The 27,289-nt window shown below is 38.3% G+C and overlaps 1 protein-coding gene across 1 annotated transcript in view; it reads right to left on the bottom strand.

The window, feature by feature from the left end:
• LOC143228734 (uncharacterized) overlaps positions 1-22,895 on the bottom strand; it is a 30,405-nt gene extending 7,510 nt beyond the window's left edge. Inside the window, exons 1-6 of the mRNA XM_076460027.1 lie at positions 22,377-22,895; positions 6,461-6,631; positions 2,783-2,869; positions 2,390-2,453; positions 1,438-1,534; positions 876-1,116 (exon numbers count right to left, since the gene is read on the bottom strand). Coding sequence (XP_076316142.1) covers positions 876-1,116; positions 1,438-1,534; positions 2,390-2,453; positions 2,783-2,869; positions 6,461-6,631; positions 22,377-22,410 — 694 coding nt within the window. The 5' untranslated portion in view covers positions 22,411-22,895. The remainder of the gene's footprint in view (positions 1-875; positions 1,117-1,437; positions 1,535-2,389; positions 2,454-2,782; positions 2,870-6,460; positions 6,632-22,376) is intronic.
• Positions 22,896-27,289: the final 4,394 nt, after the last annotated feature.

Here is a 27,289-nt window from a genome sequence, read left to right on the forward strand (position 1 = left end):
TACTTACCATCGTAAGATGAGCATTCACTTAGTGGAGGCATGTCAACCAGGAGTTGTAATGTTACTTACCATCGTAAGATGAGCATTCACTTAGTGGAGGCATGTCAACCAGGAGTTGTAATGTTACTTACCATCGTAAGATGAGCATTCACTTAGTGGAGGCATGTCAACCAGGAGTTGTAATGTTACTTACCATCGTAAGATGAGCATTCACTTAGTGGAGGCATGTCAACCAGGAGTTTTAATGTTACTTACCATCGTAAGATGAGCATTCACTTAGTGGAGGCATGTCAACCAGGAGTTTTAATGTTACTTACCATCGTAAGATGAGCATTCACTTAGTGGAGGCATGTCAACCAGGAGTTGTAATGTTACTTACCATCGTAAGATGAGCATTCACTTAGTGGAGGCATGTCAACCAGCAGTTTTAATGTTACTTACCATCGTAAGATGAGCATTCACTTAGTGGAGGCATGTCAACCAGGAGTTGTAATGTTACTTACCATCGTAAGATGAGCATTCACTTAGTGGAGGCATGTCAACCAGGAGTTGTAATGTTACTTACCATCGTAAGATGAGCATTCACTTAGTGGAGGCATGTCAACCAGGAGTTTTAATGTTACTTACCATCGTAAGATGAGCATTCACTTAGTGGAGGCATGTCAACCAGGAGTTTTAATGTTACTTACCATCGTAAGATGAGCATTCACTTAGTGGAGGCATGTCAACCAGGAGTTGTAATGTTACTTACCATCGTAAGATGAGCATTCACTTAGTGGAGGCATGTCAACCAGGAGTTGTAATGTTACTTACCATCGTAAGATGAGCATTCACTTAGTGGAGGCATGTCAACCAGGAGTTGTAATGTTACTTACCATCGTAAGATGAGCATTCACTTAGTGGAGGCATGTCTTTTAGGCAGTAATAATTTCGAACAGTATTCTCGGGAATACTGGACAGGATCACCTGACTAATATCAACACCCACATCTGGAAGAGCTGATTCTGAGGGATCACAGCCTCTGACTTGAGAGTCTAGTAAAGCATCGTGAGAAAGACGGACTGGTTGACTCAACGGTCTGGGTTTCATACTAGCATTATTGTGTGTTTGTTTAACCTGAAAATTCCAAAGTGTGTTACTGTAGACTTTAACATTCTTTCATTACCACATAAATTTGTGATACATGATGGAGCCCTTCAAAAATTTGGCTTTCTTTTAATAACTGCAAAACGTATTACATCCTGAAAGTATTAATTTAAATTTTATTCTTAGTTTAAAGCATGACTTTATATAAATTCTCAACACTTAGTGGGCAGTTTACGTTCTGTACCAACACCTAAGTTAACAAAACCTCATGTCAAAGTTGGGTGAGACTATTTCACAGCTGTTTTGGAGTTTGCAAGAAAGTAAAAACAAAACAAAAGTGGTACAACTCACCCTCTTATCATCTTCAACAGACACCAGTTGAGAATGTGGAAGAGGCCTGTTGTTATTATCAACTTCTTTCTTTACTCCGACAAACACCATGGACTCACTAAATCAGAAAATAATGAAACTTAACCTCCCTTCATCTGGTTATTTTTACATATCTTGCTTGCAGTGCAAATATAATTCAGTTTTAAGGTTTTTAACGATAGAAAAGCTACAAACGATGGTCTCAAACATTTAATTTCTTTCATAATACTCCAATGTCATTTGCTTGTTTGTTTTTGAATTTCGCACAAAGCTACTCCAGGGCTACATGTGTTAGCCGTCCCTAATTTAGTAATGTAAGACTAGAGAGAAGGCAGCTAGTCATCACCACCCACTGCCAACTCTTGGGCTACTCTTTTTACCAACGAATAGTGAGATTGACCGTCACATTATAACGCCCCCACGGCTGAAAGGACGGGCATACGAACCCGCGACCCTCAGATTACGAGTCGCACGCTTAGCCAGGCCGGGCCTGAATGCCATCTTTTCCCATATCAAATCTTATCATTTACCATATGATATTTAAATAGACAGTGGATTCTTTAACAATGATATTTAAATAGACAGTGGATTCTTTAACAATGATATTTGAAATAGACAGTGGATTCTTTAACAATGATATTTGAATAGACAGTGGATTCTTTAACAATGATATTTGAAATAATGACACGTGATACAATTGTACTTACTAAGCTGGAGATCTTCTAATGCTGCGAAGTTTAATAATAGCACATACATAGATATATATATATATATACTACAAAGAAACTGATTTATATCAACTTTCAACCAATGACTGCACTGACTTTATTTATTGTAACTGCCAGGTAGCTATTACAATGAATGTGTAACCAAAAACAATTAATTTTCATGCAATGAGTTTAAATCTGTGAGAAAAATACAATTTACAACTTGCCTCTGAATAATTCCAGATCCCGTTTGTTTAACAATTTTGCCATCTTCCAATTGGTCTTTGCAACCTAAAATTAGAAACGAGCAGTAAAGTTACCCCGTAAAGAGTTGTACATGTTAAAGTTTATAAGCAAAATTCTTGCTTTTGTCTTCCTCGTTATAACAGTCACTTTTTAACAAAACAAGATATATTACTAATATATTTTGTCCATTTATACAAAATATTACTAAGAGATGGCACCACTGACAAAATTTATATACGTGTTTAACGTCTTGTAACTTTCATTTAAAGAATTATTTTATCTTTTCTTTTTTTCTTTTGTCACAGTTTATTCTGATACAAGATCACAGACTTATTATTATCCAAGGCAGTTAGATACTATAGTAGATGTATTACTGTATTCCTTCTCGTCCACTGTCTTTTGACAACAGCAATGCCAGGCAAGTACGGCAACTGCCAATATGAGCATTAATCCCAAGGCACCTGAAAATACAGAAGAGAAATAACACTGTATTACTACAAACAGCAACAACGAGTCAAAACTAAGTTGACTTACTTTAAACACCACTATTATGTCGACGTTCTCTGATCATCTGTTACTTTAGCTGATTAAACTGTGATGAGTCGTACATAAAGATCAAAATTGAATTATAAATGTGCCAAGAAAAAACAGTTCATAAACCTTTTTTTTTCTATCGTACAAGGTTTTTTATTTATGCAGCTATGCCTTTTAATTCTACCACGAGATGTCGCTGCTTTACAATTCTTTCTCTTTTTTTTTTTTTTTTCTTATTGCGGTTAATGACGCTAAAAAATGGACATTATCTGTGGCCTACACGTCGAAGGTATCAAAACTCGATTTTCAGCTTAAAAAACTCGTTTAGACTCCCAAACCACCCAGTTACATCAACTTGACAGTTGAAATGTTACAATGGCGGGCTAATAATTAAGGACTATTTTAACCATCCATACTACCCAGTTACGTAAACCTAAAAGTTGCAATGTTATAATGACGGGCTAATAATTAAGGACTATCTTAACCTTCCATACTACCCAGTTACGTGATCCTAACAGTTGCAATGTTATAATGACGGGCTAATAATTAAGGACTATCTTAACCTTCCATACTACCCAGTTACGTGATCCTAACAGTTGTAATGTTATAATGACGGGCTAATAATTAAGGACTATCTTAACCTTCCATACTACCCAGTTACGTGATCCTAACAGTTGCAATGTTATAATGACGGGCTAATAATTAAGGACTATCTTAACCTTCCATACTACCCAGTTACGTGATCCTAACAGTTGTAATGTTATAATGACGGGCTAATAATTAAGGACTATCTTAACCTTCCATACTACCCAGTTACGTGAACCTAACAGTTGTAATGTTACATTGACGGGCTAATAATTAAGGACTATCTTAACCTTCCATACTACCCAGTTACGTGAACCTAACAGTTGTAATGTTACATTGACGGGCTAATAATTAAGGACTATCTTAACCTTCCATACTACCCAGTTACATCAACCTGACAGTTGTGATGATATAATGACGGGCTAATAATTAAGGACTATCTTAACCTTCCACACCACCCAGTTACATAAACCTAACAGTTGTAATGTTACAATGACGGGCTAGTAATTAAGGACTATCTTAACCTTCCACACCACCCAGTTACGTGATCTTAACAATTGTAATGTTACATTGACGGGCTAATAATTAAGGACTATCTTAACCTTCCATACTACCCAGTTACGTGAACCTAACAGTTGTAATGTTACATGACGGGCTAATAATTAAGGACTATCTTAACCTTCCATACTACCCAGTTACGTGATCTTAACAATTGTAATGTTACATTGACGGGCTAATAATTAAGGACTATCTTAACCTTCCATACTACCCAGTTACGTGAACCTAACAGTTGTAATGTTACATGACGGGCTAATAATTAAGGACTATCTTAACCTTCCATACTACCCAGTTACATCAACCTGACGGTTGTAATGTTACAATGACGGGCAAATAATTAAGGACTATTTTAACCTTCCATACTACCCAGTTACGTGATCCTAACAGTTGCAATGTTATAATGACGGGCTAATAATTAAGGACTATCTTAACCTTCCATACTACCCAGTTACGTGATCCTAACAGTTGTAATGTTATAATGACGGGCTAATAATTAAGGACTATCTTAACCTTCCCACACCACCCAGTTACGTAAACCTAACAGTTGTAATGTTACAATGACGGGGTAATAATTAAGGACTATCTTAACCTTCCACACCACCCTGTTATGTGAACCTGACAGTTGTAATGTTATAAGGACGGGCTAATAATTAAGGACTATCTTAACCTTCCATACTACCCAGTTACATCAACCTGACAGTTGTATTGTTATATGACGGGCTAATAATTAAGGACTATCTTAGCCTTCCACACCACCCAGTTACGTGAACCTGACAGTTGTAATGTTACAATGACGGGCTAATAATTAAGGACTATCTTAGCCTTCCACACCACCCAGTTACGTGAACCTGACAGTTGTAATGTTACAATGACGGGCTAATAATTAAGGACTATCTTAACCTTCCACACCACCCTGTTACGTGAACCTGACAGTTGTAATGTTACAATGACGGGCTAATAATTAAGGACTATCTTAACCTTCCATACTACCCAGTTACATCAACCTGACGGTTGTAATGTTACAATGACGGGCAAATAATTAAGGACTATCTTAACCTTCCATACTACCCAGTTACATCAACCTGACTGTTGTAATGTTACAATGACGGGCTAATAATTAAGGACTATCTTAACCTTCCACACCACCCAGTTACGTGAACCTGACAGTTGTAATGTTACAAGGACGGGCTAATAATTAAGGACTATCTTAACCTTTCACACCACCCTGTTAAGTGAACCTGACAGTTGTAATGTTATAAGGACGGGCTAATAATTAAGGACTATCTTAACCTTCCATACTACCCAGTTACATCAACCTGACAGTTGTAATGTTACAATGACGGGCAAATAATTAAGGACTATCTTAACCTTCCATACTACCCAGTTACATCAACCTGACTGTTGTAATGTTACAATGACGAGCTAATAATTAAGGACTATCTTAACCTTCCACACCACCCAGTTACGTGAACCTGACAGTTGTAATGTTACAAGGACGGGCTAATAATTAAGGACTATCTTAACCTTTCACACCACCCTGTTAAGTGAACCTGACAGTTGTAATGTTATAAGGACGGGCTAATAATTAAGGACTATCTTAACCTTCCATACTACCCAGTTACATCAACCTGACAGTTGTAATGTTATATGACGGGCTAATAATTAAGGACTATCTTAGCCTTCCACACCACCCTGTTATGTGAACCTGACTGTTGTAATGTTACAATGACGGGCTAATAATTAAGGACTATCTTAACCTTCCACACCACCCAGTTACGTGAACCTGACAGTTGTAATGTTACAATGACGGGCTAATAATTAAGGACTAATTTAACATTTCACACTATCCAGATACATCACTATGACAGTTGTAATGTTACAATGACGGGCTAATAATTAAGGACTAATTTAACATTTCACACTATCCAGATACATCACTATGACAGTTGTAATGTTACAATGACGGGCTAATAATTAAGGACTAATTTAACATTTCACACTATCCAGATACATCACTCTGACAGTTGTAATGTTACAGTAAAATGTTTTGATACATAAAAAGTAACTCGGTACAATATTAATGCTGTAATCTACAGGATGACCCGTAAGTCCCTACCCATCCATATGTTATTATGTTATATTCAATTACGCATGTGTTATAAACTTGTTTTTCTTCTCAGAGAAATATGGCCGATGTAAGCCCATTTACACTTGAAGAACATGGCGTCGCATAATATTATGCAGCGAGAATGAGTGACAGCACACAGATACACTGGATACATAAGATATGTGGATGGGTAGGGACTTACGGGCCACCCTGTATGTTAAAACCTTTCGACGATATGGGCTGATGTTATTCAATGTTTTATCCTTACCTATGGCTGCACCAACAAGAATGGTCAAATCTCTATCCAGATTCCATTTGGTCAGGAAGCCCCGGGGTGTGCCGGTTACGTTCTCCGCAGTATGGTCCATGTAAGCCAACATGGTTACGCTTTGTTGTAGCACCACGTGGCGGTAACCACTATGATTCAAGGTGTCGTTATCTGTTAAAATAGGTGTAAAAAAAAAACACTATCAAATACTGTGTGTTTCCTTATAACAAAGCCACATCAGGCTATCTGCTGAGCCCACTGAGGGGAATCGAACCCCTGATTTTAGCGTTGTAAATGCGTAGACATACCGCTGTACTAGCGGGGGGCCCATCAAATAGTAAATGTTAAGTTACAAGACTAAAGTACCATTACTGTTTGAAGAATACAAGGGGGCGTTATAATGTTCTAATCTATTAAAATAATAGCCAAAGAGTTGGCGGAGGGTGCCTTCCCTCTAGTCTGTCAATGCTAAATTAAAGGCGGCTAACGCAGACAGATTTCATAACAGACCTATCGAAATGTATAGGGCTCGGCATGACCAGGTGATTTAGGCACTCGACTCGTAAACCGTAGATCGTGGGTTCGAATCCCCGTCACGCCAAACATGCTCGCCCTTTCAGCCGTGGGGGCGTTATTATGTGACGGTCAATCTCACTATTCGTTGGTAAAAGAGTAGCCCAAAAGTTGACGGTGGGTGATGATGACTAGCTGCTTTCCCTCTAGTCTTACACAACTAAATTAGGGACGGCTAGCGCAGATAGCCCTCGTGTAGATTTGCGCGAAATTCAAAAAAGCTAAACCAAATGTATAGTGTGACTTTTGCTCCCGTTATTTTGTTTTTCTTACAGTTATCATAAATTGGAAGGTATCATACGGAGTGTGACTGTCCTTTATGTACCATGAAAGTAGACTCCCAAGCATGGTTTTGTGAACGTTTTATTCTATACCTAAACCAAGAAGAACATTTTCGTTAGTACACGTTTCGGGCAATGAGCTTCCTGTCAACAAATGGGCAAACAACGATTTACGATTACATTTTAGGGTGAACACACTGTGTCTTTCGACAGAATATTAGTCTGAACAACTTTGTCAGTTTATTACAATACCTAGTATAACGTGTTTAACACTCTCATGAACCAGTTTGCTAACACAGCAGTGAGAACATGCCGTTCCTAGTTTTAAACTGATGAACTAGAGTGAAGGCAGATAGCCAAGAGCACCCACCGCCAACTATCGAAGATCTCTTGACTGATACGACAACAAATAAACAAAAATAGCACATAGAATAAAAAATGACGATTCCAAACAGCTCACTAGACAATCATATTGCATACACACACTGATCCAAAGAACTGGATTGACTGATCATATTGCATACACACACTGATCCAAAGAACTGGATTGACTGAACATTTGTATAATTATTTCTAGCTATTTTTAGAACACTCGTTATTGAATTATTTCAACAACCATCTACTAGTCCTAATATAACTTTTAATATACGACGTTTAAAATATTGATTACTACGTGTACAGGAACAAAGTTCTGATAGAATCCGTTTCCCAGTAATTCACATAACACACGAACGTAGTAAGACGCGACTTCACATAACTGACAACGACTGTGTACTTGGTGTACTTCCGCAGAGTCCCCGAAATGGTTCTCCTTCAAGAGTAAAGTGAACCAAAATTAAGAGTAACAAATGTTCTGGTCTTACAGGTCACATGTCATGCCGTGTTATAGCCTATAGTGTGCATAATGTTTCTCGTGATTCATGGCATGCTCACATTTCATTGAAATCACGACACTACAAATTGCAACGTTACGCGTCCCTTATATGACGTCATTTCAGAGTCAACATTTTAGTGGTGAAAGTGGCTAATAATTCCGCTAGACGGTCTTAGGCCCTCTTTCTAGGAACTATAGAAATATTATTACGATTCAGAAAGCGTAAACAAACATTTATTTAAACCACACAGTTTCTCTTGTCGTATGATGCAGTGATGTAAGTATGCCCCCCCCCGTGGTTGCTGGAGGTGAAGGAACGACCTCAGAGGGTCTGACAGTAGGAGCTGTCGACAAGGGGTTATATATATAGTTTAATTTGTTTTAACATAAGGGTAGTTGCATTATTTTGCTAGCAACATTAGTCAGCTACAATTGTAACCACAACTGCAGGGGGAGCCCCTTTTTATGTAGGAACGAGCATCTTTTGTAATTATGTCACTGGTAGGATTCCAGCCCCTATAAAACGTTTCATTTTGAAACCGTACATCAGATTTTCGTGTAAACTCAGAAGTGACTATACAAAAGACCTGGTTGGCATTGAAACTGTTGTTAACTAGCAGGACGACTACCATAGGCCAAGAGGTTAGTTTGTTTTTGAATTTCGCGCAAAGTTACACGAGGGCTATCTGCGCTAGCTGTCCCTAATTTAGTTGTGTAAGACTAGAGGGAAAGCAGCTAGTCATCACCACCCACCGCCAACTCTTGGGTTGGGCTACTCTTTTACCAACGAATAATGGGACTGACCGTCACATTATAACGCTCCCAAGTCTGAAAGGGCGAGCATGTTTGGTGAGACGGAGATTCGAACCCGCGACCTTTAGATTACGAGTCGAACACCTTAACCCATCGGGCCAGGAGGTATACATTTCAGACAAACGATACACTATTTAATGTTCGTAGCGACTATTTAATGTTTGTAGCGTTGTGCGAATGTGGTATCTATGATGGTGACTTGCGTGTTGACCTGATAAAACAGTGACCCCATGACTGCTTCATCAGACAGTGACCCCATGTAACACCTGAATAATAAATAATGGTACATTTCCACACAAACACTTATTCAAACTATGAAACGTCACAGAACTCTTTATAAAACGTGTGTAAGTTTCACTTATTTCGTAAAACATTTCACGAAGAACGGTGACAGAAATAGGATCTGTTGAAACGTGAAGTCCTTTGTAACGTCACTCGGATTACACGAAAAGAACTATAGTAACACAGGACACATATAGTTTGTTTCAAATACTAAATTCATTTTAAACCTTCTACAAAAACCGCTGAAAGAACTGGTAGTGTAATGATATTATATATTTTTCCTGTTTCATATTATACACAATAACTTGAAATTCGTACTGATAGCAAAGTAATTTTTTCTGCTTATTACCTCGTCCAGGTGTCGCTTTAACACCTGGCATATGCTTTCTTTTATATGTTAAAATATCCAAAACATTCTGTCACTCACAGAAATCATGCATTTTACACATTTTATCATCTCCAGCCACATACAAAACTATAACATTATCACCACACTACAAGTACACAGAACGTTATCACCGCACTACAAGTACACAGGACATTATCACCACACTAGAAGTACACAGAACATTATCACCACCACACTACAAGTACACAGGACATTATCACCACACTACAAGTACACAGAACGTTACCACCACACTACAAGTACACAGAACATTATCACAACACTACAGGTGCACAGAACATTATCACAACACTACAAGTACACAGAACATTATCACAACACTACAGGTGCACAGGAACATTATCACCACCACACTACAAGGTACACAGAACATTATCCACAACACCACAAGTACACGGAACATTATCACCACCACACTACAAGGTGCACAGGAACGTTATCACCACACTACAAGTACACAGAACGTTATCACCACACTACAAGTGTTATCACCCACACACAGAACGTTATCACCACACTACAAGTACACAGAACATTATCACCACACTACAAGGTACACAGAACATTATCACAACACTACAAGTACACAGGAACATTATCACCACCACACTACAGGTGCACAGGAACATTATCACCACCACACTACAGGTACACAGAACATTATCACCACACTACAAGTACACGGAACATTATCACCACACTACAAGTGCACAGAACGTTATCACCGCACTACAGGTGCAGGAACATTATCACCACACTACTGGGGTGCACAGGACATTATCACCACCACACTACAAGTACACAGGAACGTTATCACCGCACTACAAGTGCACAGGACATTACCACCACACTACAGGTGCACAGGAACGTTATCCACCACACTACAGGGTGCACGGAACATTATCACAACACTACAGGTACACAGAACGTTATCACAACACTACAAGGTGCACAGGAACATTATCACCGCACTACAAGGTGCACAGAACATTATCACCACACTACAGGTGCACAGAACGTTATCACCACCACACTACAAGGTGCACAGAACGTTATCACCACCACACTACAAGTACACAGAACCTTATCACCGCCACACTACAAGGTACACAGGAACGTTATCACCACCACACTACAGGTGCACAGAACATTATCACCACACTACAAGTGCACAGAACATTATCACCACCACACTACAAGGCACACAGAACGTTATCACCACACTACAAGCACACGGGACGTTATCACCACCACACTACAGGTGCTACAGGAACGTTATCACCACCACACTACAAGTACACAGAACATTATCACCACCACACTACAGGCACACAGGACATTATCACCACCACACTACAAGGTGCACAGGAACATTATCACCGCACACTACAAGTACACAGAACATTATCACCACCACACTACAAGTATACAGAACATTATCACCACCACACTACAAGTATACAGAACATTATCACCGAACGTTATCGCCACCAGACTACAGGTACACAGAACATTATCACCACATTACAAGTGCACAGAACATTATCACCACCACACTACAGGTGCACAGAACATCATCACCACACTACAAGGTACACAGAACGTTATCACCACCCACACTGCAAGGCACACAGGAACGTTATCGCCACCACACTACAAGTACACAGGAACATTATCACCACACTACAAGTACACAGGAACATTATCACCACCACACTACAAGCGCACAGAACATTATCACCACACTACAAGGCACACAGGAACATTATCACCACACTACAAGGGTGCACAGGAACGTTATCACCACCACACTTCACAAGTACACAGAACATTATCACCGCACTACAAGGCGCAGGGACGTTATCACCACACTACAAGGTACACAGAACATTATCACCACCACACTACAGGTGCACACAGAACATTATCACCACACTACAAGCGCACAGGAACGTTATCACCACCACACTACAAGTACACAGAACATTATCACCACCACACTGCAAGGTACACAGAACGTTATCACCACACTACTGGGTACACAGAACGTTATCGCCACACTACAAGCACACAGGAACGTTATCACCCACACTACAAGCACACAGGACATTATCACCACACTACAAGGTGGACGGAACATTATCACCACACTACAAGTACACAGAACATTATTACCACACTACAAGGCGCACGGAACGTTATCCACAACACTACAGGCACACGGGACGTTATACAAGTACACAGAACGTTATCACCACAACACTAAAAGCGCACAGGACATTATCACCACCACACTAAAGCACACAGAACATTATCACCACCACACTACAAGCACACGGAACATTATCACCACACTACAAGTAGACAGAACATTATCGCCACACTGCAGGTAGACGGAACATTATCACCACACTACAAGCACACAGAACATTATCACAACACTACAAGCACACAGGACATTATCACAACACTAAAAGCACACAGAACATTATCACCACCACACTAAAAGCACACAGAACATTATCACCACCACACTACAAGCACACAGAACATTATCACCACACTACAAGTAGACAGAACATTATCACCACACTACAAGTAGACAGAACATTATCACCACACTACAAGTACACAGAACATTATTACCACACTACAAGCACACAGAACATTATCACAACACTAAAAGCACACAGAACATTATCACCACCACACTAAAAGCACACAGAACATTATCACCACCACACTACAAGTACACAGAACGTTATCACCGCACTACAAGTACACAGAACATTATCACAACACTACAAGTACACAGAACATTATCACAACACTACAAGTACACAGAACATTATCACCACACTACAAGCACACAGAACGTTATCACCACACTACAAGTACACAGAACGTTATCACCACACTACAAGTACACAGAACATTATCACCACACTACAAGTACACAGAACGTTATCACCACACTACAAGCACACAGAACATTATCACCACACTACAAGCACACAGAACATTATCACCACACTACAAGCACACAGGACATGATTACCACACTACAAGTACACAGGACATTATTACCACACTACAAGTACACAGGACATTATCACCACACTACAAGTACACACTAAACTATAAAGATACTCGCTATATTACAGGAGTAATATGGTATATTTAAATTTGCTTCTGCTAAAACAGCGGTAAGTCTATGACTTAACAACGTTAAAATCAGGAGTTCGAATCCCCCAGTAGGCTCAGCAGATGTGGCTTTGCTATAAAAAAACACATATTGTTACCTCCAAGCACTACCGTACATGTAATGTTCAGTTTACGACTTACGTCAGTATAGGTTTACATCATTTTTCCTAACAACGTCTTGTGACCAATGAAAATCCATTAATTAAACGGCTGCGACAGTGGAACTTTCTAGGAGATTGTTTTATAAGATAAATGATTACGAAACATGTTGCTGTCTAAACGTGGAGTCGGTACAGCTTACCAAACTGCTGAAAAAAAAAACTGTTTATAAAGATTGTTATCGAGTTATGTTTTGTGTCCACCAAGAGGAATCGAACCCCTTATTTTAGCGTTGTAAATCCGAAGACTTACCGCTGAGAGACTATAAAGATAAAACAAAAAATCACTGGCTCGTGATCAGCTTTTCCAAGTTTTTATTTTTGCCTCATAGCAGGTCGACCACTTCCTATAAATTCTTAAAAGACTTAGGATTTCCCACACTTTTCCTATAATCAGGTATAATTATTTGTTTTCCTATTTCTTAAAAAAACGAGTTCGTTATTCCATAGTGACCTGTGCAGGCCCATTTAAACTGAGTACGTTTTTGACATCAACGAACAACATAATACACAAAAACTAGAAATTATGACCAAATAAAAATTTTGGGCAGTTCGCAACCCTATAGCACTACTGCGGTACGTCTACGCTAGAAACCGATTTTCGACACCCGTGGTGGGCAGAGCACACACAACCCAGAGTGTAGGTTCGTGCTTAACTTGAAACAAATACACAAATCACTGATGTATAAAAACCTATTAAGGTCACTTTAAATTGAGGCCCCTTTCTGATGTCTAATGACTTGAAATTACACAACACAATAAGTTGTGTTGCAGTTTCACAACCGAAAAGGTTTTTTTCTTCTGTTTTTGAATTTCGCACAAAGCTACTCGAGGGCTATCTGCGCTAGCCGTCCCTAATTTAGCAGTGTAAGACTAGAGGGAAAGCAGCTAGTCATCACCACCCACCGCCAACTCTTGGGCTCCTCTTTTACCACGGAATAGTGGAATTGACTGTAACATTATAACGCCCCCACGGCTGAAAGGGCGAGCATGTTTGGTGAGACGGGGATTCGAACCCGCGACCTTGAAAACATATTTTACAACCTCTGTTGGAAAGGAACCTGTAACGATTTTTTAACTTTAATATTCAGAAACTATTTAATAAAGATACTCCCGTTATCCAACTTCCCTGTAATAATCCAAAACAACTGAAACATATCCACGGTACAGATCATTTCACCAGTCCTAGCATAATACTAAAATATATCAACTTCGTTGTATTGTATATCCAAAGAAAAACACCAATATAAGCCTCCCAGTGGCTCTACAACAATACTTATAATGCTAAAAACCTAGTTTCGATACCTGTGGTTGGCACAGCACGGACAGCCTATTGGGTAGCTATGCGTTTAACAACGGTCGTAAACAAACACATTAATAAAACTATCAGTGTTCAAAATCAGATCACATTCACAGAACAAGAATAGGATACCGAGTACAACGATTCTTTAGTCATTCCAAAACTGTTTTTATTCGTATACATGTGGACCCACATGGCTCGAATTAACTATCTTAGGTTGGGAGTCGAAATTTAATATATTTTGTTTCCAGGTCTATTCTCAGAAGATCTGTGATAAAAATCGACCTTTCCCCAAACTTTCAAAAACAGTGCAACAGCTGGGGGGACTAAGCAGGGTTCGACATAACTACATCCCCCCCCCGTCTACCTCGGTAATTTCAACTCAGTAAGTTTACGTTAAATGCTTGTGTATTAAATGCTCTTTTTAAATTCCATAACAATGAAATAGACGAAATTCCTTTATGTTGTTGATTATTACCACTAATAGCAATCATATTGCTGAAACTGACGACACGTGCAAAGGTGTGGTACCGAAACTGAAACCTACACGTGGGAAATAACGTAACCACTCGGAACAGAAATTAATGTTTTTTAATAACATATTAAAAAGACTAAAAGTGACTGCTTACTTCTTTTATCCAATATTTTATAAGTTTATCCGCAACTTATAGTTTTAAATGGTGAACAATTATAAACCAATGTTAAGTTTAAACTGAAGCTGTGTCAATGTACATCAGAACAGAAATGGCGTATTTAATAAAACAATTTGTTTACAGCCCTTTCTAAAGCTGTGTAATTCATACGATTCGCCTCACTCAGAGTTAGAAATTAGAAACTAAATTAAATCAACATATTTTGTGAAAAGATCACTGACATCTTAAGCCTTTTTTTTAAATATGTGCTTTTTTGTCTGTTAAAATTCATCGTTTTTTTTATGTATGTGACACTTGATAATCTAAACAGTTTACATCTGTAATATTAGGATAATCTTTCATTTTTCAATCAGAGCACTTGAGATATTTTATGTGAAGTTGTTGCACGTAGCAAAAGACGTGTAATTTAAAGTGCTACTAATACGTAGTAATTCAGTTATGTAGTTTGATTTGTTTTTAATTTCGCGCAAAGCTACACGTGAGCTATCTGCGCTAGCCGACCATAATTTAGCAGTGTAAGACTAGAGGGAAGGCAGCTAGTCATCACCACCCACCGCCAACTCTTGGGCTTCTCTTTTTACCACCGAATAGCGAAATTGACCGTCACATTATAACACCCCCACGGCTGGGATGGCGAGCACATTTGGTGCACCGGGGATTCGAACCCGCGAACTTCAGATAATGAGTCAAGCGCCTTAACCCACCTGGCCATGCTGGGCCTAAGACTATAGGGAAGGCAGCTAGTCAACACCATCCTCTGTTAGCTGTTGGGCTATTCTTTCTCCAACAAATAGTGGGATTGACAGTAGCGCTTTTACGTCCCCAGGGCTAAATCAAAAACAGAAAAGTAATATGCTCCGAGTGTTAAACACTTTTCATGACGAACTCACCATTGCTAACGAACAATGTTAATAACAGAAATTACTATTTGGAGTTATCAGGAATTACGTTTCATGTAATAAGAAAAGCCCACAGTGATAGTATTTCATTACCTGTAATGTCTGAAGTACAGCACAATAACAGGAAGTATTTGTAATTTCCTTCAGAACGTACAGAGTTAAAATGTTAATTTTTTGGATGGTCCCCTGTGTAATATTTCACTGTTTGTGTACCATGTGCATAGACACACGACCTTCGTTTGACTTTGTGTAGATATTATGGAACTGAATAAAATAATTTCTTGGAATCAGACACACAGACTAATAAGCAGCTATAATGTACTTGCAGTGAAATTAGAAAACAACTCGTCTTATTCGACGTTAATTAGGCACTCAAACCGCACACATTAGGAAGTTCCTTATTCTCACTTACCTCTATGATTAGTAGTTTTACAGTGGTTAACTATACCCTACATTGGATATATCTGGCTTTATTTATCACAAGAAGATATATATTTAGAAATATCAACACTACCCCCTTGGGAGATAACCAACACAGATACTAGCCAGTTCTCCTGCGCTGGACCCCTGCTGAGGATCAAGCTAACCCCTTTCTCAGGGTCTGTTCAGCGCAGATCCTACAACAACAAATACAAAACCTCACTGTAGTCTCGGTAGGAAAGAGTCTATGTTGAATTAATTCATAATGAAGATGGACTGATTTTCGTTCATCCATGAGATAACTCTACCTTATGTGCGTTCAGAAGTCCATATTTCACAGTTTAAATTAGTCGTGTCCCACTGGACAGAAGTTAAGGATTCATTGCAAACACGTTTATCTCCATCACTTTAGTTCTCACTTCACGCGAGCGGAAAGTTTCGTCGTATTTCCCTTTCACGTGGTCCGACAACAGATATTTTTTGTGTGTGAAATTCTAAATGGTTGTGTGGTATATTTATGAGAATAACGGAATGTTAAAAGGAGCAGTCAAAACGTTCTCACATGATTGTTTCTTTGTTTGTAATTAAATATAAAGCTGTACAATGGGCCATCTATGCTCTGCCCATCACGAGTATCGAAGCCTGGTTTCTGCTGTAGTACGTCCGCAAACATACCGCTGTGCCACTTAAGGGGGGGGGGGGCAAAGTGCGATTGACCGTCACAATAAAAATGGGCCTACGGCTGAAAGGGCAAACATTTTCGGTGACGAGATTCGAGCCCGTGATTGGAAGGTTCAGAGTCGAACGCCAGAGCCATCTAGCCGTGAAAATAGTTATGATACACAACCTCTATCAACACTGATATATTCAGACACGAAGAGATTGTAATCATAAACCTTTTGTTTAATTTTATGTTTTACCGATCAGGAAAACACAACGTTTCATTATGAGAATTTTATTACTTTGATAATATACAAAACCTAATGTAACCGAATGTGGATTATTCCAACAACAACAAAAAACCTACTATAACCGAACGTGGATTGTTCCAGGAAAAATAAAACCTGATGTAACCGAATGTGGATTATTCCAACAACAACAAAAAACCTACTATAACCGAACGTGGATTGTTCCAGGAAAAATAAAACCTGATGTAACCGAATGTGGATTGAACCAATAAAAAAACAAAACCTAAAGATCAATGACTATGGTTGCAGTGGCTAACTGGACCTCACGTGGCCGTGGATCAAAATTACAAGGGATCCCTTAACCACTATTGTGGACGCCTCCACAATAGTGGTTAAAGGAGACAGAAACCCTTGAAATTCCCCGATCCATCGAATGGCAGTCAGAATATATTTTGTACTATAGCTTCAACGAGTTGTTGCATCACTTTCGTGTGTGATTCGCGCCGTTTTCAAATAATTTAAAGCAAGCGATGAGGAAGTAGTTTCGCCGAAAGGGGGAAAAGGTCACAGAGGACTTGACCCTCCAGGGTATGAACTTTTCTTACCCAAACACCGACAGACATTCGCCGAAATATCTGTGAATAGAAAAGTGTACACATCTATTTTATCTGTGATAAAAGCCATGACTGGTGGTACCAACTTTCGGTGTTTATGGACACCAAGTCCTCACGACAATTTTGGGTGGGAAAAAAGATAACTGATGAAAAAGGAAAATGTGGTAATCAAATATAAGTATATTAATGGTAGTCTTATTTCAGTTTCCATAGTTATTCCACAACCAGCAAACTGGTCGTGATGTTATGTTTGTGATAAATCTTAGCATAGAACTGATTTTGATTTGTAGTCTATATAACGTTCAGATGTGTTCCAATTGTTGCAAACCTGCTTATTACCAGACATTAATGAGATAATGTGCACTATACTTTAAAGGGCTGCATTTAGGGATACATGAACTGTATTTTATGATACCGTGTTTAGGTATACATGAACTGTATTTTATGATACCGTGTTTAGGTACACATGAACTGTATTTTATGATACCGTGTTTAGGTACACATGAACTGTATTTTATGATACCGTGTTTAGGTACACATGAACTGTATTTTATGATACCGTGTTTAGGTACACATGAACTGCATATTATGATACCGTGTTTAGGTACACATGAACTGCATATTATGATACCGTGTTTAGGTATACATGAACTGCATATTATGATACCGTGTTTAGGTATACATGAACTGTATTTTATGATACCGTGTTTAGGTATACATGAACTGTATTTTATGATACCGTGTTTAGGAAAACATGAACTGTATTTTATGATACCGTGTTTAGGGAAACATGAACTGTATTTTATGATACCGTGTTTAGGTATACATGAACTGTATTTTATGATACCGTGTTTAGGTATACATGAACTGTATTTTATGATACCGTGTTTAGGTATACATGAACTGTATTTTATGATACCGTGTTTAGGTATACATGAACTGTATTTTATGATACCGTGTTTAGGTATACATGAACTGCATATTATGATACCGTGTTTAGGTATACATGAACTGTATTTTATGATACTGTGTTAGGTATACATGAACTGCATATTATGATACCGTGTTTAGGTATACATGAACTGTATTTTATGATACTGTGTTAGGTATACATGAACTGCATATTATGATACCGTGTTTAGGTATACATGAACTATATTTTAAAGGACTGTGTGTGTAAAATGAATGTTATTAATTTTGTACCAGTGTGTAAATAATCCATGTTTATGGTAATTATAAAATTCACCGTCCCATGTTGTTGTCTTCTTTCTTCCGACATATTAACAAGACAGAATGGATATTTTAATTAGTTTCGGTTTCATGAGCAAGATTTAAATGTATGTAAACACTATAATATAAAGATAATCCATAACCAACGAAAAGAAATTATTCTCTAGTTCTCCATAACATGAGAACATACGTCCAGAAACGGTTGCAGGCTTCTGATAGCAATATATTCCTCAATCAGTGGTAATATAGTCTAATAAACGTTAGATAAAATGATTATAACAACACGTGCCCAGGTAGCATAGACGCCAGACTGAAGATAAATATTTGAAAACGTAGTAGTGGTTTTAACATCAAACAATTACAGGTTATGTCTGCTTTCATTGTTGAAAAATGTGTCTTATATCTTCAAGTATATGTCTTACAAAGATCGACTTGGACATGTTCTTTTGTCTCGGAAGCATATTAAAGGTTGTGTGCAAGATCTATTTGATCAAACGCACCCATTACAGCTGGAATTCAATGAAGGTTTTAGGTCCCTGGAGTCTCGTGGGTTCTGGATTAAGTTGTATCCATTCTTCTGTTAGGAATGTCCCTAATTATGATCCACTTTTATTGGAATAGACTATAAAGGCGCCGCTCCCCCTGCTTCCTGTATGCGACTGACAATAGCCCTGATTCACCTTGGTGTACTCACGTGCGTTACATTCTCTCTGTAAACTGTAACCATAATAGGACAGACTTGGACATATGTAACAGACATATCTTTACTCAAGTGAAAAGTGAAGTAGAATACACCCACAGCTGAATGTGCACAGCACTGTTCAGCTCGAACTTTGAACTTTACAATACAGAGTGTGTATTAAGTCTTGCCTCATCCTGTCTTACTGCAAAGTTCAGTTAATATAACACACTTTTTAAAAAAAAATTGAGTAACATTGAAAATACGAGTTGTTTTCCTTTTGTCTTATCATCTTTCCTAGTGGTAAATTAATGTAACTAGAATATCCTCACCCAAGAATCAGATCACCGCAAAAGCCCGAACGAGCAAAATTCTTGCAGGGCTATCTCTAACAGGACCGCGTTTTAATTTCCCTCTATTAAAATCATACAAATTATCTTTGTCTTTTAAACATTTTTTGTAAATACGTAAGTAACACTAGATCATGTGAATGTTAAACTTTATATAGTGGCATAAAAACTGATAACGTTAACATTACAGACTAGTTTGTTTTTTTAAGTATCAGAAATAACATTCATTAGAGAATAAAATATATACACCAAAAGGTTTTCTGCTTCTTTTGTAAATTAAAAATACTTTTATTCGAGGCTGTCATAACACGGCCCTATTAGAGATAGTCGTACGATCAGCAACACCACTAGTTACGAGAATATTTTAATAAAAAACATTGGACTACGCGTTGTTCGAACCTCTTTGCTTCCAGTCCAAGCAAATTAACAATAAATATAAATATAGAAAAGAAATTCCACTACTTTTTCAATGGAGCTACGTTTATGGTTTGTCAATAAACACGCAAACAACGTATAGCACTTCGATGTATGGAGAGAAACTCTGATTTGTGTTTCCTGGAGCAACTGGCATAGTATAACCTTCCTAACCTAGTGGAATATATAGCAGACACTCACAGTCTTAACCAGTTATGTATAATTAAAAACTGAGTTATCTTAACATCCGTTGATTATACATGTACTGACTAGAAGCAGTCACAGTTCATATACCCTTGCACGCGCTGGAAGACTGAAAAATCGATACAAAAAAAAAAAAAAATCAAACTGGCGTGCACGTGATATGTGGTAGGTTTCTCCTCCCATCTTTCTGCGAGTTTAACGTCCGGTGTCTACTACGTCCAATGCAAATCTGAATGCAGCGACGACTAGTGTAAACTTTGCACCAGATGAACGTGAATAGATTTCTTAGTTCAATTTTTTTTTTTTATGTAGCAGTACACAGACAACTGGAACGGCGTGCGATGTGGAAGCGTAAGTAATATAAAACCACGAGGTCTGCATATGCCCAATGCTTCTTTCACAAACCAATACATGATTTATAAATCATACCAGGCGTGGGGAAACTCCAGCTAGAAATCGTAAGATACAATTAATTGAAAAACGTTAATCATATAAGTTAATTCTGTATGCTTTATGCGTAATTAATATAATTAATAATACGGTGTTCAATGACATCGGTACTTCATACGCCACTTGAGCTAGACGACTAGGTCAGAGACCTCTAAGTTTTCATCCTTATACATGTTGACCAGAGACGGAGGAACTCACGGCTTCTAATTAATTAAACAATGGATATTAGCACCCCGTAGCTGCTGAAATACAAAACGTATTTAACAGCAATTCGCCACGCAACCTTGGAATACACACTAAGCCTCGTCTTGAACAACGTGACACTTGTATGAACTTGTTTTGTCATAACACTACACAAACTCAGACAAACCTACTGTCCAGAACGACAAAAAATGTAAAATCTGAAGAAACAGAGACTTAAACAACATAGATGTAATAAACTATTACACAAATATCAACCGGAAAAAACAATAAAAAATGACCGTGTACTAACGAATAATGGTGTGATCACCGTTTTACAACTTTTAGCACTCAAAACCGAAATAATACAACAATAAAATCCGGGGTTCGATTTCCCAAAGTGGACATAGCACATAACCCAATGAGGGTTTACTTTAAAAAGAACAGACAAACTAATCAGTGATCAGGTCGAAACGTTGTTCTCTCCTCTGCATAAAAAAAATTCTCAACCCAAACCAGCCGTTTTTTACATATATAGAACAATCTAATTTGTAGTCCCTAAGCTATCCTACTGAGTGAAACTTTAAATCAGATATGTGATAAAATTCTAAACTGATATGAATGTGATAACAAAAGCTATAACGAAACGTGCTATGGTTATTTTAGACACTTCTACTGGCACCTATACAGAATGCGAGACGAAACTCCGCAGTCATGTAGTAATAACATGAAGGCCAACCGAAGTCAAATATTTACTAAAGAAAACAATTATGAAACCTTTTTATTTCTAATCTCGAAAGTAACATGCTCACGAATTTTAATTTGACCGCTACTAAAGAGAAAGGTGATAAACATATACATCACGTGCATAGAAATGGCCCTGTTCTTAAACAGCAAAAATCGTGTAAAGTCGTTGACTACACTACAGAGTAGACAATAATTTTTAAATATAGTTTTATCGTTTTTAGCGTGTGAACTACAGTATAACCTATACACAGCAGAAATTAAAGGTGTTCTCTACCTGAAAAAGTTGGTGTTTGTGTGATGGTTATCATCGTTGTCGTTTCTCTAACACAGGATGAAAACCCGGTTACAAAACCCTGTCTGCTTTACTAATTTCAAGGTTGCTCAGAATTTATCTGAAACAGTTTCCAGCGACAGGCTGTGGAACCAGTTTCGTTTAGACGTTTGTGCAGTCAATTAACTCCCAGACGTAAAACGTTTCTAGTATTGCTACTACTAGGCCTAGTTTCTCTCTCTACTGTCGCGCCAAGCCAGTGGTCTTGAAGGAGAAGTTTACGTGATGGATGAATCGATCGATATCACAACCTTTCACACACAAAATCTAGCCCTTTAACAAATACCTATTGGGATTTTAGAGGTTTCAGTCACTCTATTGGCACAAGTTCACAGAAGTAACTTAAGTAAGACATAAGACACGAATTTCAGTACATTTCTCCAGTCGTCGTAACATCTTTGTCAAATACGTCTGACTCTACTCTCTACTACATGCCGGCTGCTGTCGCTTAACGTTATCATGCCAACTGAATGACGTCATACACTGACGTAATATAGAAATACTTTGATTGGCCAGGCTGACTCGAGTGAAGCAGTCCAGGGATTTGTGTCCACTTCCTACCCTGTCCGTCAAAAATTCAAAGTTTGTGTACGGATGAGCAAGAGTAAAAATAAAAAAAGACTAATGTACAACTTTTCAGTCTTTATATTCAGAAAGAAACGTTTCGTAAGAAGCAGAAGAGAATATAAGCCTTCACAAATCGTTTCTATATTTAATTTCGTGTTACAATTAAAGCCTACTAAAAACGTTCCGTTTTTTTTCAGTTAGTGACATCACAAGAGAATGTAACCTCGACAAAGTTCATACATATACTTAGTTCTGATACACATCTGTTCTTCACTGCTGAGCTAAAGTTTCTATTTCTGCCAGCATAATTGTTTACATTCTCAGAAGTTAAGAAAAACGACCTTTACTTTCCACATAAATATAAGATAATATATTTTTTATTTAAACCAATATTTCGACTTTGTGGATTTTTCAAGTTCGATACGCATTCTCAGAAAAAGTTTTTTTGTTTTTTTTTTAAATTTCGCACAAAGCTACACGAGAGCTATCTGCGCTGGCCGTCCCTAATTTAGCAGTGTAAGACTAGAGGGAAGGCAGCTAGTCATCACCACCCACCGCCAACTCTTTTGCCAACGAATAGTGGGATTGACCGTCACATTATAACGCCCCTACGGCTGAAAGGGCGAGCATGTTTGGCGCGACGGGGATGCGAACCCGCGACCCTCAAGCGCCTCAACACGCTTAGCCATGCCGGGCCCTCAGAAAAAGATCTCAAGGGGAAAGCACATACAAGAAAAAAACAAACATAACCAAAACATACTGCTATTAATGTGCAACACAAGGACGATGGGAAGTATTGAACTTAGCTTTAGTTTTAGGGTGAGTTTTTCTCACAAGGATGCGCATCATTCTTTATGATGTATATATATATATATATATAAAATAAATCTCTGTAAAAATATTATTCAGGAAACCTTAGAGTTTTGCGATGATGTTTCATCCGAATTCGATTACTTCTTCGGTAAGGATAATAAATACTGTTTTTGTTTGTTTGTTTGTTTTGGGGAGTTGTATACTGAAAAAGCCTTATGGTTTATTTTGCCGGATGCACAGACAAGTTTTACTTGTTTTAGCCACTATTTAAGTTTCGCATAAACGCATGGTTTCTCCCCCCACGAAATTTCAATAGCAGTAGTGGGTAATTCCCAACAACATAATTTTACAATAGCAAGTACTTTCCCTCCCAGTTATCGTATTGCTTAACTCATAAGGCCAAAGATAAAAATGTGTCATACCTCTGACATGGCTTGTCTTAATTAAACCTTATCCAATGAAACAGGAGCCTCACAAATAAAGATCGCATTGTGACATTTCATCAATAGTATTGAAACATCGTTATACGCTGAGCACCTTATGAGGACACCTCTTCCAGGTGCTAAAGAACCTTACAGTTGCCGTCACAAACAAATTACAAAAACACGTGTATAACAGCCAAACAAAGACAATACAAAAACCACTGATGCACTTGGAACGTTACAATTACTGCTTTTAGTCAGTTGATGTTCGGCTCGGCATGGCCAGGTGGTTAAGGCACTCGACTCATAATATGAGGGTTCGAATCCCCGTCACACCAAACATGTTCGCCCTTTCAGCCGTGTGGGCGTTATAATGTTACGATCAATCCCATTATTCGTTGGTAACAGAATTGGTGGTGGGTGGTAATGACTAGCTGCCTCCCCTCTAGTATTACACTGCTAAATTATGGTTGGCTAGCGCAGATAGCCCTCGGGTAGCTTTGCGCGAAATTCCAAACAAACAAAATTATGAATTTATTTAACTTCTGTCCAGGATAAGAGTACTCCAACTGGTATGTGTGTGTGTGTGATAACTTACGAACTTATTAAGCACACATAAGGTAATGAAAAATTCCCTTTAATATTTTAAAACACTAGAAAACTACGAATATGCAGTATAGTACAAACTTGTTTGTTTAAATATGTGTAGGCGGCGTTGCTGCGAAGTATAATTTCTCAATAGTTCTTTCTTAGTTAAGAAACCGGCTTATCTGGCAAATCATCACATGCGACGACTGATGGGATTGTTAAAACTGGAGCTGAGACACCGTTGTTTTCCTACGTTAGATGGTTTACAATGTATCAGGTCATCTCATAAGTACAGTAATGGCCGCAATTTTAATACAAAAAGTGCGTCATCATTTCTGTCTTGTAGAAGGCTTTAATGACTAAAATATGTAGTAGGACTTTTTCCGATCATTAATCAAATAAACCCTCATGAAGATGGATGTGCCTGAGGAACACATTAAGCATATAATGTTTTACGAGTTTAAAAAAGACAACAGTGCAACAGAAACTACACGAAACATTTAAGGTGTTTATTAGGGTGCGTCAAAAAACAAAACGTTGTGACACTCAGTCGCTCGCTTATAATTTAATTCCATTCAATGAAAAAAATATGCTAGCGTAAAAATCAATCCAATACATTAATATTTAGGGGTTGCGCAATGCGCACAAAATAACAACGTGCTTCCGGAAACAAACGAAAAATTGGCATTAGTGAAAGGCTAGCTTCGGCTTTAGACAGAACCCAGATCAGTGACCGAAAAGCCGCGCAAATTTTGCTTCCTTTTGCAGCTCATATTGGACATAATATCGAGGATCTTGCCATTAGCCCCAGTTCCATAAGGAGGAAACGAATTACTAACCGTACTCTTCTAGCAGCTGAATTGAAGGAAAGTTTTTCTCCGAACGTTCCTTTGACATTACATTGGGATGGTAAGCTGATGCCTGACTTGGTTGGCAGAGAGAAGATCGAACGTTTGGCAATTTTAGTTTCGGGTGAAGGTGTAGAGAAGATTCTTTCAGTGCCCAAGATTGATAGTGGGGATGCAAATTCAGTAGCTTCTGAGATCGGATCAGTTTTAGTAGAATGGAATGTAAAAGACAGAATTAAATCGCTTTGCTTTGACACCACGGCGACCAATACAGGATCCAAATCTGGCGTCTGTCTGAGGATTGAAATGTTACTTGAACGTGAGCTCTTGCACCTTGTCTGCAGACATCACATTTTGGAGATTCTTCTGAGCGCTGTATTCTCTACTCTCGTGGTAGAGACATCAAAAGTCCAGATATTACTTTGTTTTTAAACTTTAGAGATTGTTGGCCTGAAATTAATAAAACTAAGTACATAACAGCAGTAGAAGCAATGCCACCCGAATACAGCCTTGGAAGGATGATATTATTCAATTTTGTCAGAATCTCCTTCAATCTCATCAACCACGGGACGATTATAAAGAGCTCTTGGAATTAGCTGTCATTTTTCTTGGATCTCTTCCACACGGACGTTCTTCAGTTTCTTTCCGTACTTCTGGTGCTGTACATCGTGCACGATGGATGGCTCGAGCAACATATTCTCTAAAAATTTGGATGTTCCAAGAGGAGTTTGGTAGACTGCAACCACGGCCTGCTTCATCTCGTGTTTCATTTGACGCACATTTCTGCAGCAAACTTGGCGATTTGTGTGTCTTTATAACTAAACATTACTTGCTCTCATGGTTTACAGCTAAGGATGCTTCCGTGGCAGCTCGAAGGGACCTTACACTACTCAAGAAACTTGCATTGCATGAAAATCATATGATTAAGGAAGTTGGTACAAAGGCAATGAATCGGCATTTATCTGAGGTTGCAGTTGGGCTTGCGCTCTTTGATGACGGTGTAACGAATAGCGACAAATTTAAGATGGTCTCAAATATGAATACCGTGAAAGGATCTCCTGGGCCAACTCCACGTTTAACAGTTGATGCTGCAAGCAATGCTGTTTCCAGAAAGCTTCCAGATTTTTTTACCTCGGCAACGAAGAAAATTTTCTACCATCTAGATATTAGTAGCGCATTTTTATCATTACCACCGAAAGAGTGGAGCGCCTCCGAAGAGTACAAACAAAGAAAGGACAGAGTAAAGAAACTTTTTGTGACAAATGACGCAGCTGAAAGAGAAGTAGCCTTAATTCAACAGTTTACATCAAAGGGCCGCACCAAGAACAAAGATCAATTTCAGTATTTGATTCAGGTGGCAAAAGAACATCGGCGAACATAATGCGAAGGGGGCAGGCAAGATAAAACTTCAATGAAATAAATTTTTCTTTCAAGTTTTTATATTTTTGCTAATTGTATAATCAATAAATATTAAATAATTTCTTTAAATAATTTAATTACCATTAACAATGTAATGTAGGGTAAATTTAAGGAAAATAGTGAACTTTGCGAGGGATGCACGACCCCTAAATACTTCGCGATTGAAATGAAACTTTGTCTATGTTCTTTTCTCATGCAG

The sequence above is a fragment of the Tachypleus tridentatus genome, chromosome 10 (genome assembly GCF_004210375.1).
Source record: "Tachypleus tridentatus isolate NWPU-2018 chromosome 10, ASM421037v1, whole genome shotgun sequence".
Taxonomy (NCBI): Eukaryota; Metazoa; Arthropoda; class Merostomata; order Xiphosura; family Limulidae; genus Tachypleus; species Tachypleus tridentatus.